This window comes from Dermacentor albipictus, chromosome 10, assembly GCF_038994185.2.
Source record: "Dermacentor albipictus isolate Rhodes 1998 colony chromosome 10, USDA_Dalb.pri_finalv2, whole genome shotgun sequence".
Taxonomy (NCBI): Eukaryota; Metazoa; Arthropoda; class Arachnida; order Ixodida; family Ixodidae; genus Dermacentor; species Dermacentor albipictus.
In genome coordinates, this window is record NC_091830.1 from 31,841,148 (window position 1) to 31,857,942 (window position 16,795).

Sequence of the window (16,795 nt, forward strand, 5' to 3'; positions counted from 1 at the left end):
TACTATCGCTAACACTCCGGCTTCTTGCTCATCTTATTCCGGCCCGGCTGTACGGGAGGGCGCTCTGGTTGCTCCGCAGTCGAAGGGAGACGCGGTCCGTCACGCGACAACCTGTTTCTTCCTCCCTTCTTCCTTCCACGCCTGGAGCGCGCGCTCATCGTGTATCGTACGGATGACGCTGGAGCGTGTCGGCAGTGGAAGACCACGCTCGTCTTCCGAGGAGCCATGAGCATCGGCGGCAGGAGGCGTGCGCTACTGCTGCTAGGGAGTGCGTGGAGCAGTTGCCGCTGGATTGACGAGGAACGCCGCGTCGGCCGTTGGTTCCGCGGCACCGTCGGCACCGTCGTAAACGGCACCGTCGTCGGGCGCCTCGTTCGGTCCCGACGTGGTCGGAAACGGAGGGGTGGCCAAAAATTAGGACACTGGTACGTTGTCGTTCGTTGCAGTTTTGTTGTCGCTTCTTGCTTTTGGCGCTCTGCTTAGCATAGGTCCCTGCTTTCCCCGTGTGTTGAACGTGAAGGCATCTATTGTGTTTTGAACGTGAAAGCTGATATTGTGCAACCCATATTAATTTCGCAATTTATCTAGAGCAGTGTCTCCGTTGTTACATTTCGCATTTTTGATAGCGGTGATGGCTTCAATTGTGTATTTTCTCACTATGGGACGGCCCTAACGATAAATCAACAAAAAACGCGTGCAGATACTCTTCTGGACCTCCCAACCCCCTCCTCCAGTGTAACTTTGTCGCTCACAGTCAAGCTCGAACGAATGTTTATCGCACACTAACAGTATGCATGCCCCGGCTGTGTAGTGTGCAGGCGAAACTGTGAAGTACAAATAGTTCTTCAGAGGGAAATAAGTAAGTGAGCAAAAAAAAAATAGCATAGCCGCGCCCGGAAGTATGCGGCAGCAGTCATTGTACTCGGCAATTCAAAACGACCGCCCGGGAAAAAAAAAAAAAAACACGCACACGACCGACGACAGTTTCCGTCGGGCTCGGGTGATTCGGTATAACCGAGCTTTCGCTCTTTCTTTTCTATGTCAAAAGCGAGCAAAATAATAGAATTGCCAGCAGTAGTAGTAGGCGGAGAGAGAGGGAGAGGGTGAGGGAGAAGGGTAACGACGTTTCGGCTCAGCCCTGTGTGCTCTCCGACGTTCGCAGAAAGCGAAACCAGCGCAACGAGAGACCCAACGCGGCATCAACGTCGTCGGCGTCACCGTTCAGCAACCGGCACCTCCTCAGCGCCAAAGTCGGAGCGACCACGAGACAATGGTGGCCTTACCCGTGCGCATCGGTGCGGTCGTTTTCCTGTGCAACCTGGTCGGAGCCGGAATCACGGAGCAGGCCACCAAGCTGCTGCGTCGAACGCGTGAGTTTTCAGACGAAGCGCTATCCAAAGTGTAGATTTATTCATTTATTTTTATTTATTTATACATACTGCAACCCTAAGAGGGTTTTCGCAGGAGTGGGGTACAAAATCAAGGGGGCCACGCACACAGCAAAAGGGGGTACACAAATCAAAGGTACAAAGCAAAGCGCTAGTGTAAGAAATATGTTGAAAAAGAAAAAGAAAAAAAATGGTCTCAATACATACATACATGCACATAAACATAGTGAATAATACATGGCACTAGGAATCACGGGCATCAACCAGTGATTGCCTTAACAAGGTTATCAAATGTCAATTTTCGTACGTTAGGGGGAAGTTGGTTGCAGAATTAAATGGATAGGGGAAAAATATATTTGAATTTGTTCATTGCGAGGGTGTTATATTTAGATGACAAAAATTCCGTGTGTTAGACGCTTTATCAAACTTAATGTATTCCAAGGATGGAGCAGCGTTCAGAGTTAACAGTGGTGTAAAACAGTTTAAGACCTTATACATTACGCAGCTCTGAAGTGGGGTTAGGGAAAGTGATGACTTGTGAGGATTTACGAGGAAAACGAGGGATCGGGACAACTGAGTCCGCTATCAGTGTTTTGGAGGGAGCTCTGCTTTGGTAAGAGAGACGAGACGTCTCACCGGAACGCTGTTCCAGAGCCTTACTTTTCGCTTGTTCTTCCATGTTTCGTGTCCTATACGGGACGAGCAGTAAGAGTGAAAATGAAATGTCATCCTCCTTACTGCAGCAGGCTGCTGCGTAGGCGAAAATTGAATTCCTGAACACGCCAGTTTTGGCCTTTTCCTTTCTCTTGGTGCTGCCTTCCTTACCAGGCAGGTCTGAAAAGCACTGCTAGACTAAAACGGAGTAAACATTATCAATACACTGTAATTAAAGGTCCGAATTCCCTCACCGACTGCTCGAGTTGTCAGTTTCGGGTGTTCAGCAGAGTAAGTCGAAGGAATGTGCTACACAATATAGGTGAACTGAGTTCTGACTTACGAGCAGGGTAAGTCCCAGCTCAAAAAAAAAAAAAGACCTTGCCCGCTCAGAAAAAAAACTGTGATCCTTTCAGAAGTTTCATATTTTACTTTTCATAAAAGATATAGGTGATACTTTTCTGAATATTCCTGACCGACCCCTTTGCATTACCTTAACTTAATAGTTGATCCTCATAACTATCACTCTCCTAACAATTTCAGCTGCCGCACAAATGTCTGGGCGAGAGACCTTCAATTACTACTGTTCGATGTCGACGAAGCCCATCGTGTGAGGGCATATTTTCATATTTCAGCCCGTCATCTAGTTCCCTGCAACTACGGAGTATTTGCATCACTTCCTTTGACACATATTCTCTCATACATCTTTTATACACTCGATATCAATGGCCATTGAGACCAAGTACTATTGAAATCCTGCGAGAGTCATTGACCCCTTTGTGTGAGTCCGCCGAAGGCAGCTATCGGGGCTCGCGGATTTAAATGTATATTCGGTTTCAATGGTATTTGAAAGTGCCCTTGTGAGAGTGGTGTGGTCGACCAGTCCTCAGTCCTATGAAGTACATTGTTCACCCAACTTCAATTCTCTTTTTTTTGGGATACTCTTCAGTGCGCTAACATGAGCGCTGAAAACCATCACAAAGAAGTTCTCGTACGCTCACGTTGTCAGATCAGTTTCCGGGCAGGTTGGAGTTCTCCAGCTAGAGCTTTGCATAGCGTCATCTTTTATGGTGCAATAATTTCTGTGTGACTCATAATGTTTTTCAGCTAAAATCCGACATCAAGAAAACCAATTGGGACAAAGCCATTTCCAAAATTGTGACACACACACACACACACACACACACACACACACACACACACACACACACACACACACATATATATATATATATATATATATATATATATATATATATATATATATATATATATATATATATATATACAGTAAAAGCTCGTTAATTCGAAGCGCAAGGGGAAGCCGCTCTAGTTCGATTTAATGAAAGTTCGAACTAACGAAAGTGAAGGAGAGCAACAGTACACTGCGATTTGGAAGCAGTAGGGCATGTCAGAAATTTGGCGTGTGAGAAAGTGATGGCGTGTGCCGCGTGCACACGCCATCTTCAAGTCGAAGCTCTGGGTCCGACTGTGTCACACCACCGATGTCCACCGAAACGAACGTTAGCCGAGGCTTAACACCATCACAATCAATCGCGACGGCCGATACCTCCTTATCTGAAAACAGAGGTGCACAAGCGATGAAGACTGCCGAGACAAAGACGCTGAACAAGTGAAGGTGGCGAAGGCCCTGATTAGTTGGTTCTTGATTGCAAGCGCAGCTGCGACGTACTTGATTCGCTGTGTTTTGGCGCTTTCCGTGCCATCTCCGCACAACATTAGCAGCTGCACAAGATTTGCAAAGCCTCCGAGATTCGCAACGGGCACAAAGTCTCGGAGGTTACGTAGAACGGAGAGGCGGCAGCCGCCGCTGCCTTCTGGCTGACCACGCGTCGGTTAGATTTTTTTCCGATTTTGTCTTCTCTCGCCGTTCTCTCCGTTTCCGAGGCAATACAGCCTGGTGTGTAGGCAGTAGGCGCGTTTCTCTGGCCGTGTGCCAGGCGAGCGTAGTTCGAATTATCCGTGAGGGAACCTTCTGGCGTTCGAATTAACGGACTTTTTTATACATATACTTCTGTGGAGCTTGGCCGGACCAAATAGTACAGTTCGAATTATCCATAAATTCGAATAATTGAAGTTCGAATTAACGAGCTTTCACTGTATATATATATAATGTCTGTCTAGCATCATGCTGAGGTTAGGCTTCATTTCCGAGCATTTCAAGCCTGCTGCCTAGCGTATGACCTGTCCTGGTTTGCGCAAAAATGGCCCTCACGTGATCTGTGGCCATATTTAACCCCGTTGCGATCGCGAACACAGAAGTCTGAGGAACCAAGTGCGGCTCACAACAGATCGAGTTTTTGGCTGTTTTGAAAAAAGCTTCGAATAATCTCAGAAACTCCCCAAAATTTTTCTTTCTTTATATTCCATGTTTTTTTGTCGTACGGATGCACTTTTACTTCATTAAAAAATTCGAACCAGAAGGATCTATCTTTGCTGCAGTCGGCGACGACGTGAGAACGCAGTGGCAAATCGACCGCTGTCCAGCTCAAAGATAATATGTAGAAATGCGCCAGCTAATTATTTCTGCTCATTTATGTATGATTTCTGTCTGCTCATTTACGTTGTGGCTGAGACGAAATTTCAATATCGGCACCTCTCGGGAACGATGTTCGAGTGAGTGGAGGCCCAGAGCGCTCCTGCAGTGTGGAGTTTTAGGTGGCACCTCTACTAAGTTCATAGCTGGTCACCGAGAATTGAACGTCACCTAGGTCGGTCTGATTCCGACTTCTTTATTGCTAAGCCCATCGCTGTCTTCTCCATAACTAGTTATGGTTTCGTCAACTTTGGTTCAATGCATGCACACCCCATTTGAATTCATGTCAAAAGTCTATTGGCTGTTGCCGGTCATCTAAAACACCACGTGCACGTTCAATATGTATGCCAAATGCGACGTATGGTTAGTCTAACAAATAAAGTGACGTATCTCCACAAAGCCTAAAGTATGAAACTATGTCTTCGTATTTAGAATACGCATAATTTGACTTGTTTGCCTTATCTAATACTGCTGCATTTCTTTGTTTAATCTCGGTATCTGGTCATTTTAGTACAGCACTTCTTTAAAAAATAAATAAATACACTTCATTTTAAATAAATAAATAAATAAATAAATAAATAAATAAATAAATCACATCCTTTCCCTTTTTGTTTCTTTTCCTTCCCCCTCTCTCACCTTTTAAACATTTTACGGTCACCCAACGTTGTGTGGTAAACCGCGTGCGTTTCCTAAACTTGACGCGATGAACGAAAACAGTTATCGCTTGTGCCGTGTCATTACTTGGCTGAGTTCTGCGTATTTATGGCCGGCTTTCTGGCTTCCTAATTTGGTCACGGCTCGGCTGTTTCCCTGTCTCCGGCTCGGCAGTGGGCGGGACGCCCTCGGTGTCGAGCAAGTGCATGCATGGCCTCGGGTGCTTCGAGAACGACGACATCTTCTACCACGTGATCCACCGACCCATCAACGTGCTGCCCGATGACCGTGAGCGCATCCGCACCCGGTTCCTGCTGTTCACCAAGCGCAACCCGAACGAGCCGGAGCTGCTGAGTGCCGATGGCATGGTGGGGCCCGTTGAGGACTCGTTCTTCAACGGCTCGCTCAAGACCAAGGTCATCGTGCATGGTTTCATGGACTCGCAGGAGGTTGGCAAGTGGATGGTCGTGAGTGTCATTTCGACGTGTTAAAACGCCGGGACATGCAAGCTTTCGTTCCTGTGAACATTCACTTGCTTGTACATTCTAATATAAGGTCCCTTCCTTTTCCTGCACTTCATAACACAGCTAGAGAGAGAAAGACAGAAAGAAACAGGGGTATCGAACGCGCAACACTCGTCCGATGCGTAAATAAAAAGTAGGTCTAGTGACAAGCCAGGCCTATAGAACTCGAAGGTGTCTCAGCAGTGCCGTCATGCTTTGTGGGGAGTATTCCGTCAGTCACTCCTCCACTACCGAAGTGTTACGTCTATCGAGTATGTGAACTGGGCTGAGCACATAGTTATTCCAAGAACTGCACCTAACCACTCATTTCAAAGTGTGCGGGCCACTTCTTGCACCAGTGCAGACCGTCACTGTGGTGAAGACTCCGTGCAGGACGAGCGCGTGGTATTCCCTGCATTTGCAGACAAGGGTAGTGCAGGTTTGAGGCAGCAGGTGACGGGTCGTCTTCGCCAGCAAGGAACTGACGCTGAACTGACCGGAATCAATTTGCGAAATAGAGGGCGAGTCGAAGGGACCGAATAATATCTTATTACTTGCATGTTCAGCAGGACGTCAACTTGATGTCTTCGTAGAACTGCACGTTATTTTTCCTTGCCACTAAACTTGAAATGTGTCAAGGTGGTCGTTGTTGCAGAAAAGAAAATCTGAAATTTAAAAACTGTGTGGCTTACGGCGAACTGATGATTTGAGCAAAACGATCATTCATTCATTCATTCATTCATTCATTCATTCATTCATTCATTCATTCATTCATTCATTCATTCATTCATTCATTCATTCATTCACAAATTTTGCTGGCTTCCACGTTAAGGATGTCTAATTTGTTGAATAATACTGAAACCTCAAGGGTAAGCCATTGACGAAAATAGTGCAAGCATTCCTGAGCGAATTTCCTTCGTAGTGCCTTATTTCTGTAGGCGTTGCTTGAGAAACCTGAAAGAAATAATAAACAAAGGAAACAGAGCAGTCTGTTTTTTAAAGTTGCTCAAATTGAGCTTAAAAGACCTTGCAAAAATTTACAGGATAACCTGACAGCAAACCTTTACTTCAACTTGCCCGAGAGAGAGAGAGTGAACTTTAATAAGCACCAGCAGTTTTGTCGGCTGGGCCTAGGCCTCCCACGATGGGACGTCGAGGTCTTGCCTCTTCGCCGCTTCGTAGGCCTGCTGGGTCGCCCAGAGTTGGTCGTCGAGGTGGGAGCTGCGCAGGGCGGCGTACCATCTCGACGAGAGGGTCACGGGATTAAGGTCTTGGTATTGGTGTTTGCACTCCCACAGCATGTGGGGGAGTGTTGCCGATTCAGTTTTACAGACCTTGCACGTCTGGCTCGGGTAGATGTCGGGGTATATAGTGTGATAGCGTGTAAGGGAGGGGTATGTATTCGTCTGTAACAGGCGAAGGGTGGTTGCCTGTGCCCTGTTTAACTTGCAGTGAGGGGTGGGGAAGGTTCTTCTTGCGAGGTAAAATGACTTTACAAGGTCGTTGTATCTTGTAAGGCGGTCGCGTCCTGTGGGTGCACCTGCACCGTCTCCGGCACGGTTGACTATTCCTCGTGCTACGGAGTGTGTAACCTCGTTGAGGTTGGTGAGGTGCGGGTGGACAACGCCGGCGTGTGCTGGGATCCAGACGAGCGTGATCTGATTTTCAGACGAATGCGGGGCTTGTCGTAAGATGCGGAGTGATTGATGAGAAATGCGACCTTTGATGTAGTTGTTGACTGCTGCGCGAGAATCGCTCACAATTGTGTGACAGGCTGGGTCAAGAGTGGCCAGGGCGATGGCCACTTCCTCGGCCGTCTCGGCATTTTTGGTAATGATGCTGGCAGCATGTCGGAGCAAGCCGCCTGCTGTGGTAACCGCCGCAAAGCGCCGTCCATCTTGGTACTCAGCTGCGTCGACGAAGGTGACGCCCGCGGTGTTGGCGTAAGCTTTGATGAGGGAAGTAGCTCGTGCCTTCCTGCGTTCTTTGTTGTAGTCTGGGTGCATGTTTCTCGGAATAGGGTCGGCGTGTATCCATTGCTGAATGTCGCGTGGTATTGGGTGTTTATCTCCATGTTGACGGTGGTAGGTTATATTAAGCTTGTTTAGAATGCTGCGGCCCGTTTCCGTGAGAGTAAGCCTCTCTAGTTGAGATCGACGTTGGGCCTCGATTAACTCGTCTAGCGTGTTGTGGATACCTAATTGTAGTAGAAGTTCCGTGCTGGTGTGGTTGGGTAGTCCTAAGGCCTGCTTATAGGCTCCTCTAATGATGATGTCCAGTTTAGACTTCTCAGCTTTGTACCAGTTGAGAAAGGGCGCAACATAAGTAATCTGACAGACGATAAAAGATTGGACAAGGCGGATGAGGCTGTCTTCCTTCATACCCCCTCGCCGGTTGGTCACTCGTTTCAGCAGTCTGGATGTATTGGCGGTCTGTCGAAGGATCTTTGAGATAGCCGTAGAGTTAGCTCCGTTGGCTTCTATGGTCATACCAAGAACGCGGATGCAAGGGACCACGGATATAGGTCTGCCATCGCTCAGGTTGAGCTCTATTTCCTCGTATTGGCGTTTAGTTGTGGAGCCCCGCGGGGGGCGTCCACGGAGTGTGGGGCGGTATAGGAGAAGCTCCGACTTTTCAGGGGAACAGCGGAGTCCCGTGCCTTCAAGATAATTTTCTACGACGTCAATGGCGTCTTGTAGGGCAGTTTCGATTTGGCCGTCACTGCCCTTTGCAGCCCAGATTGTAATGTCATCGGCGTATATGGTGTGTTCAATGCCGTCGAGTTTTTGTAGTTCTTGGGCTAATCCAATCATAACCAGATTAAACAGTATTGGGGAAATGACAGAGCCTTGTGGTGTGCCCGTGCTGCCGAGGGAGAGTTCCTCCGATCGAACGTCTCCGACCGACAGGAAGGCCTTCCGATTGGATAGAAAGTCACTTACGTAGTTGTAAGTGCGTTCTCCAAGGTTGAGCAAGGAGATGCGCTGAAGGATGGTGGAGTGCCTTATATTATCGAAGGCGCGCTCGAGGTCGAGGCCCAAGATCGCCTTCGTGTGACGGGATTTGCCATCTAGGATCTGATGCTGAAGTTGGAGCATAGCGTCTTGGGTGGAAAGATGCTGTCGAAAACCAATTATCGAGTGGGGATAAGCACATGTGTCTTCGAGGTGAGTGTTTACACGGGTTAGGAGTGCGTGCTCCATGACCTTGCCTACACATGAAGTTAGTGATATGGGCCGGAGATTGGCGAGGCTAGATGGCTTACCGGGTTTGGGGATGAGAATTACTTTGGCTGTTTTCCATGTCGGGGGAATGGATCCCTGGCGCCAGCAGGTGTTGATGTATTCGGTGAGTTGTTGCACCGATGGGTCATCTAGATTTCTTAGTGTTTTATTCGTAACACCATCTGGGCCTGGCGCCGAACGGCTGTTCAGCTTATGTAGGGCAGCATGAATCTCTGCCAAGCTGAAATCTTCATCAAGGGCAGGGTTGGAGGTCCCTGTGTATGGGCCGTGAGGTTGAGTGGGCCCAGATGGGATGTACTTTTGACATAAGCTATTCTTAACGTGGTCCTGGCCATGCGTCTTGCTCTCTGTGAATAAAAGCTTGGCGAGGCGATCTTGTTGATATGAGCGGGTGGTGGTGCTGTCAATCAAATGTCTGAGGATTTTCCACGAGCGGGGTTGGTGGAGTTGCCCGTCTAGAGAGTGACATAGCTCTGTCCATTGCTGTCGACTTAGAACTCAGCAGTGTGCTTCAATTTCCTTATTGAGAAGTGCGACCTTCCGTCTGAGTCTTCTATTGAGCCGTTGTCCCTTCCATCTAGAGAGGATGGATGATTTGGCCTCGATAAGGTGAGCGAGTCTACTGTCCATGCGCTCTGTCGGGGCGTCTGTTGTGATAATGCGGGTGGCCGATTTAGTATCAGACAGTAGATCGCATGACCATGATTCTATGTCGGTTATGGGAGTGTCCGTCGTTGCTGTTACACGGCGTTTACGGAACGCATCCCAGTCCGTCCAAGTAAAGTCCCTCGTTCTTCCCATAACGGCTGTTAGGTGTGGGAGAGAAATTTCGATGATGCAGTGATCACTCCCGAGGTCGTGTTGGGTGTTGCGCCAATGGGCGTTGTCTGCGTTTTTGGTGAACGTGAGGTCTGGCGTCGTGTCTCGTTCAGTAGAAGTGCCGAGGCGAGTGGGGAAGGCTGGGTCAGTAATGAGTGTAAGCCCGAGATCATGGGAGTCTTGCCATAAGTTACGACCTGCAGCAGAGCTGTGTCTGTAACCCCATCCTGTGTGCGGGAGATTGAAGTCACCTCCGATGATAAGGGGGCTGCTGCCTGCGATATTAAGGGCCTTTTTGAAGAGGGTTAGAAATCGGCTATGGCGTTGAGATGGAGTATTGTAGATGTTGAGGATAAATATTCCTTCCTTTCGTTTTCTGTGCGGGATGAGCTCAATGAAGAGGTGTTCGGTGCGCCGATCGTTGAGATTGTGTTCGATTGCCGTAATTCTTTTTCGAACGAGTGTGGAGACTCCGTGTGGAGCGTTGTTCGCAGTGAAATAGTGATATCCTGGAAGGCTGACCGGAGTATTGTGCGTTTCCTGGAGCAAGATTACGTCGGGTTGACATGAAGTAGTACGGAGGTGTTGACGGAGAACGGGCTGTTTATGGAGGTAGCCTCGGCAGTTCCACTGCCACAATGTTGTGTCAGTTTTAGTGTGGGCCATGATGAAGGATAGGGGATGCCACAGGTGGCAGGGTGGCGGCGACGGCTCCTGTGGTGTCCATGGCTACGGTTTGAGCGGTGGAAGCGGTTTGTGTGAAAAGGGTTTGAATATTAGCTTCCATGGCGGTGACTCTGTGTAACACTCCAAAGCACGGTGGAAGCTTTACAGAATTCTCTAACTTGCCCGAGGACATTTTTTTTAGAAACTATCGTTTCTTTCGATCACGTGTTGCTCTTTCCATATTATGACGTGTTGAAAAGAGCAGTGTCTGATAATAGCGTTTCATCATTGACCTCAGATCATGAAGGACGAGTTTCTGAAGCATGATGACTACAACGTGATCGTGGTCGACTGGAGCCGAGGCAACGGGCCCCCGTACACAAAGGCGACGGCCAACACGAGAGTGGTGGGGGCCGAGCTCGCGCTGCTCATATCAACCTTGCAGGTAAGAGACAAAGCTTTTTGAATTCACAAAGCGAATAATCGGGTATTTTGACTCACTGCTTCGGGGCCCGAAATAATATGAAGCAGACAGAATAATTTGCGCCAAACGGAAAGCGAAGGACGATTTTTAGGTTGTTTGGGAAAAACACGGCAGGCAAAATGCAGCTAGGTCATGTTGAGGTGAAACATCAAGAACGCATTTCTTTATGCGCGTATTACAACTAGTTGTGATTGTGAATGTCTAGCGTTGTAAATTATTTGGTATTAGATGTGAACACCCGATCTGATTATGAGGCATGCTGTAGTGGTAGGCTCCAGATTGATTTTGTCACTCTAGGTTTTTTTTTTGTAAAGCGCACCCGATGCACGGTGCACAAGCGTTTTTGCATTCATCCTGCATTGGAGTGTGGCTGCGTGGGCGTGGTCTGGTCGAACCCACGTCCTCGTGCCTCCCAGCGCAATGTCATATCAACTGAGCGACTGCGGGGAGTAATGTTCAGTGTCCTGCATGGCTGCCAAAGAATATCGAAACTTCACAAGAAATCTTGGTTTCAATTTGATGTTGGATCTTAGAAACTCACGATCCTGAGCTCGTGACCAAGAAACTCATTGAATCTTAGAAGCTTGGTCGGAGCCCGAGGTCTCGCGTTGAATCCCGGCCACGGCGGCCGCATTTCAATCAGGGTGAAATGCAAGAACACTAGTGCACGTTAAAAAATTGGAGGACGCTTAAGCTTCGCCTTCAAGAGTGGGACGCGACAGCGTTCCCGTCGACCCGCCAAGGGGTATAAGACAATGCGCTACGGCACAGCAATCACTTACGATGCGCCCCGCATCGGACTTAGCGCCCACCTATCACGCGGTGAACGTCGAGCAACGCAGCGTTCGGCGCGACAACGAAACGTGCGCCTGAGCGAACGAAACGAACCAAAGAACTCGGTGTCTCGGAGGGGAAACGATCTACGCCAGCCAAACGTCGTGATCGGCACGGGCAGAGAGATAGATAGTAATCTAAACCGGGAGCCCGGCGAAGCGTCGTCAGGGGAGAGGGAGTCCCGCGACGCGCCTGGCAGCGGTCCCAATGCGCGCGCGGCGCGCCTCCTGTCGGGGCAGCGCCGTACATTGAGAGGAGGGGGTCTTCTGTGTTTGCCGCAAGATGGCTCTGCGTGTGCGGAAAGCGCAAAAGAAATGCAGCGGAAACGCACTTCGCAACTCGTGTAATTGTGACTTCTGTACGTTACATGTTCATAATTACCGATATACACCGCAGTATAACTTTCCACGGCTGGTTTCGAAGGCAACACCGCATTCACTAGAGGCGCGTTTGCACCGCTTGGAAGCATCGAACTCGTGGCTGAGTGGTAGCGTCTCCGTCTCACACTCCGGTGACCTGGGTTCGATTCCCGCCGGGCCAATCTTGGAAGTTGCTTTTTATTTATGAAGCGCCTGCCGTGATTTATCGCTCATGGTCAACGCCGCCGACGCCGACACCCGACGCCGACGACACCGGCTTTTCTGCGACACGAGCTCCTTAACGCTATCGCGTTAAAAACCTGAGGTTGCGGAAATGAACTCAGAGACTCCCACTATGACGTGTATCAGAATCAGATCGTGATTTTGGGGACGTAAAATTTGAGAAGTTAAATAATTTTGATCGTACAGACTTCTTAGAATAATGAATGCAGATTATTAGAAGTGAAAGGCGTATGCCGTATGGCTTAGGTGTGCTTGGTAGTTAACCAGATAGGAAAATTATTCCCAATAAGAAACGTTGATAAATTAATATGAACAGATCAAGCACCCGCTTATAGCTTACAATAAATGCTCACTTTATGGCAGTGGAAACCTGCCGCCATAATGCGTCTAATGTAATTGAGGGTCGCTTGCCTCATGCCGAATCTTCCACGGAACCTGGCACCTCGGTTTTGATCAACGGGACGCATGAGCGAACGTTTTACGTTAGTTTGTTTCTGTGCCGTGTAATCAGTGGCACTTTCCTGTTTTAGTATGAATTGAAGACAGTGCTTAGTTTTGAATTTCTATTTCAGAATGCGACCGATGCCTCTCCAGCGGACTTCCACATCATTGGCCACAGCCTCGGTGCACAGATAGCTGGGTACGCCGGCGAGCGCATCGACAAGATTGGAAGGATTACTGGTGAAGGACATTTTTGTTGTGAGAAAATTAGCAAAGGCGCCGGGGAAAATATAGACTATCGTTTCATACATACATGCATAAAGTACAACGTACATCTAGCCTTATTCTAATCAACAGAACAGCATAGCATCGAAGATTGAGCATAGCATCGAAGTATGAGCTTTTACGCCATAAATCGCCGCATAAATCAATTCATCGTGAGCAATGTACATGCTGATTTGAAACAGACCGGTGTGCGGAGAATTTACAGATTGATTCACTCCTAAAAGAAACTCTTAATTAATTTAATGTTAAGAAATGTGACTGCAGATATGCAATATTACATTATTTTTGACGCATATATGTGTTCTTTACGCATCATACCAGTCAGTTTTCTGATGTCATTTGGCTAAATATTGGTGCTAATATGCATTTTTAGCGGTTAGGTGTACCTTTTAACAGTGGATCGCACTGCACACTTTGCCGTTGAGAAATCGCATTGCGCATATCATGTCTAGGATTAAGCGCCTGAGATGCCACAATATGCCACCTTTCTGCGAGTTCGTGCTTCGAAGTATTACGTGGTCTGGTCTGCACTGCCACTTTTAGTACAGTATAACACTCTAAAAACTAAGGCACTTCTGGCATGTTACTCGAGCGGGAATAAGTACTTGTTTTGTATGTAATCATACGTTTGGCTGGTTACTGCATGCTCCGACTTGGGTCGCTACGATGTGAAGCACACTCTGCATCAGAACCAGAGAAAGAATGCCCGAGCCGAACGTGCAGCTGCTCGTCGAAGTAGCGGGTGACCGGAGGCGGAAAAACTGCAGTTTTTAAGATTTTCAAACCGCTTTTAAGTTTCTCAAACCCAGCAATCAAATACGTTCGTGGCGGTTGAGAACGAGCAGAGTAGACGCACCCATTATGGGCGGGTAAGACAACTCTTGAACATGTAGTGAAATGAAGCAGATTCCAGCGCTCTTTTTGTTTTTGCAGAGCCCAGAACCACTTGTGTTTTCTCTGCCGAGCTTTCCATTCTGAAACGTTCCCAGGATTGGACCCTGCCGGGCCGTACTTCTTCCACATGCCGCCGGCTGTGCGGCTAGATCCCACCGACGCTGCCTTTGTCGACGTGATCCACTCCGATGCAAGCCTGCCGTTCAGCATCGTCGCGAACCTTGGTTTCTTCAACGATAAAGGCGAGTGCCTTGCTTGTGACATGGCGCAGGATGAAATGCTTCCAGTGCACTAAAATGCATTAGGCACTGACCTTTATGCATGTAATGCATGCATAAATTCACGATATAGGTACGTGTCCTTTAATCCAGCTGGTAACCGCCTAGTGAAAGTGTTCCTGCGCCCAGATCAGAAATTTTTTTCATTATTACCCTATGATTCTTGTTTTGTGCAGCGTTGAAGTTCTTGTATGCATGAAAAATTAGTGGATAAAAATCAGCAGCACAAAGTAGAGCATCGCCAATCTGGACGTCCCCACGTTCACGTGGTGTGCGCGCGTCGTTGCATTTTCTACACAGGCTTCGGGATTGACCAATTGGTCGGTCATGTGGATTTCTACCCAAACAACGGCAACCGGCAGCCAGGCTGTCGCATGCAGCACATCAACAGCCTACTCCTGGAAGGCATGCTGGAGAGCGTTCGACGCCTCGCAGCCTGCGACCACCAGAGATCGGTGGACTACTTCATCGCCACCATCAACAGGAGGCTATGCCTGCCCGTCGGGGTGGCCTGCAGGTGAAAGCTCACCAAGTCTGTACGGTGCAGCGAAGGCTATTGGTTGCGTCGGCCAGTCAGAAAAGAGGACGAGAATAAGGGGTCCTCCAATGTCCGCCTTTGATCGTCCTCCGTGAGGGGCTGGCTGAATGGAAGCATTACGAAAGGATTAGTAGGATGGAATTGGCAAGCCCTCCTCCCTTTTCTGGAACACACGGTCGGTTCTCGTTACTCATTGGTTGACAGGAACCCTAGCCTTCTGTGCATTGCAAAAAGAATTGCTCTTGTGAAGAAAGGTTTGCATTTATTGAATGAGGTTGTGGGAAAATTTATTTGAGTGGCAGAACACTGACATTCCTCTCGATTGTTTTCGTCTGCTGTGGAAATTGTTGGCATTATTTATTTGTTTATTTTCATGCTCTCGGGACGTGCAGGCATTACAGAGAGTAGTGGAACTACAATATAGCACTGATGACATTTTTGAAGGAAGCGTGACTTATGGCAGCAGTGGAAGAAGGAAGGACGTTTCATTCCCTGCTGTTCCCGGGAATGAATTGATCAAAATATACGTTATTGCGACATGTGGTAACACCCAATTTGAAGTGAGGATAACTTCGAGTTGAACTATCTTTCAGTTGAAGCAGGAGCTGATAATTCAAAATTCAAGCAGATGATAAAGCCTGTGGAAAATACATAAGTGAGAACGTTTACAGAGCTATGACAGGACATGCAAGTCAAAGTTAGCTTTCTTTGAACCAGTACCAGTATATGGCATGTAAGTGAGGGAAATAAAAAACTGCACCCCCAGGCTGATTTCCGGCAGTAACTTGAGAAGAAGCAAGTCCATAATGTGCCTTGAGGTGCGAAAGTTTTCGGATCAGGTGCTCCCATTTGTGCAAAGTTGTCAGGCGCATTTCCGTTGGGAGCATTCTGATTTATGCAAAGAGTTGTTTAGCACATGCCGACCATTGAAACCATGAGGTTCGAAGGAAAGCAGATGTTAACATGAGTGCAGACAAGAGAAATTTATTAAAGAGAGTACCAAGCACACGTACTCTCTCCTTAAAGCTCACACTCGCAGTAGGCGTAACGAACAGTGTCGTTTTATGGGCGTTTCTTTCATCTTTGACTCACATGAAAAAACCGATTGTCTAATAAACGCGGGCTGATATATGGATCGCGGTAGAGCTAGAAAGTTGAACCTCTTAGTTTCTGTTTTTTGTTTTCTTTTGGTAACCAAGTTAATCGAACTCCATCGACTGCTTGTGCTCGGTGCGCATATTTACGGATTTTCATCAGCTATTTGGCATCGCAACCGGGGTGGCCGCTACAATTGAGGCAATATAAATTTTGTAAAATGATATTTCTGTCAAAGTTCTTACAGACCAGTGATCCAATTCCCTAGGGTATCATAAGTTGGTCGCTTTGGAAGCTCAACTGTGAACGACCAGGCGGGGTTTTCAATCCTACACGAAGTGACTCCACTGGCTCGATGCAGGTCTTGGGAAGAATTCATGGCTGGACGCTGCGGTGGCTGTGCTTCGGGTCGGGGTCGCTGTGCCATCATGGGCTTTCTTGCCGACAAAGTGCGGAGGCTGCCTCGAAGGAGCGGCGATCGTACTCGGGGAAATACCGCCAAGCTTTATCTAAAGACGGACCCGGACCCACCGTACTGCCGTGAGTGATGCACGTCCGAGGAACCTCCCCATATATAAACAGTAAAACTGATAAGTCTTATAACCACCATGTCCAATAATCTTATATGAAACGTATGCGATTGTATATAAGGACCCGTATGTTCCCATATGTAATATGGGATTATTGAATTTAATTGTCCTGGGCCATCAGTCATTTTTTACGGGGTTGACTTCTGTCTTTGCCATGAGCTCGTGGTGCTGGGATACGGTTCTAAAGAAAGTGAACGCTACCTCGGGACAAATGCTGGCATGTGAACAACAGTGCCTATAATATGAAAAAAAAATTCTAGAAACGAGC

General features: G+C 47.9%; 1 protein-coding gene across 2 annotated transcripts in view; it reads left to right on the plus strand.

The window, feature by feature from the left end:
• Positions 1-16,795, plus strand: part of LOC135912248 (pancreatic triacylglycerol lipase-like) — a 21,416-nt gene continuing 4,621 nt past the window's right edge. Inside the window, exons 1-8 of one of the 2 annotated variants that reach the window (XR_011508892.1) lie at positions 1-425; positions 1,163-1,370; positions 5,428-5,720; positions 10,785-10,931; positions 12,979-13,087; positions 14,122-14,268; positions 14,605-14,821; positions 16,299-16,477. Coding sequence is in view for 1 of the 2 variants with exons in the window: in XM_065444628.2 (XP_065300700.2) it covers positions 1,271-1,370; positions 5,428-5,720; positions 10,785-10,931; positions 12,979-13,087; positions 14,122-14,268; positions 14,605-14,821; positions 16,299-16,477 (1,192 nt within the window). In the remaining variant the exon portion in view is untranslated. The remainder of the gene's footprint in view (positions 426-1,162; positions 1,371-5,427; positions 5,721-10,784; positions 10,932-12,978; positions 13,088-14,121; positions 14,269-14,604; positions 14,822-16,298; positions 16,478-16,795) is intronic. The other variant, XM_065444628.2, reaches the window with a different exon arrangement.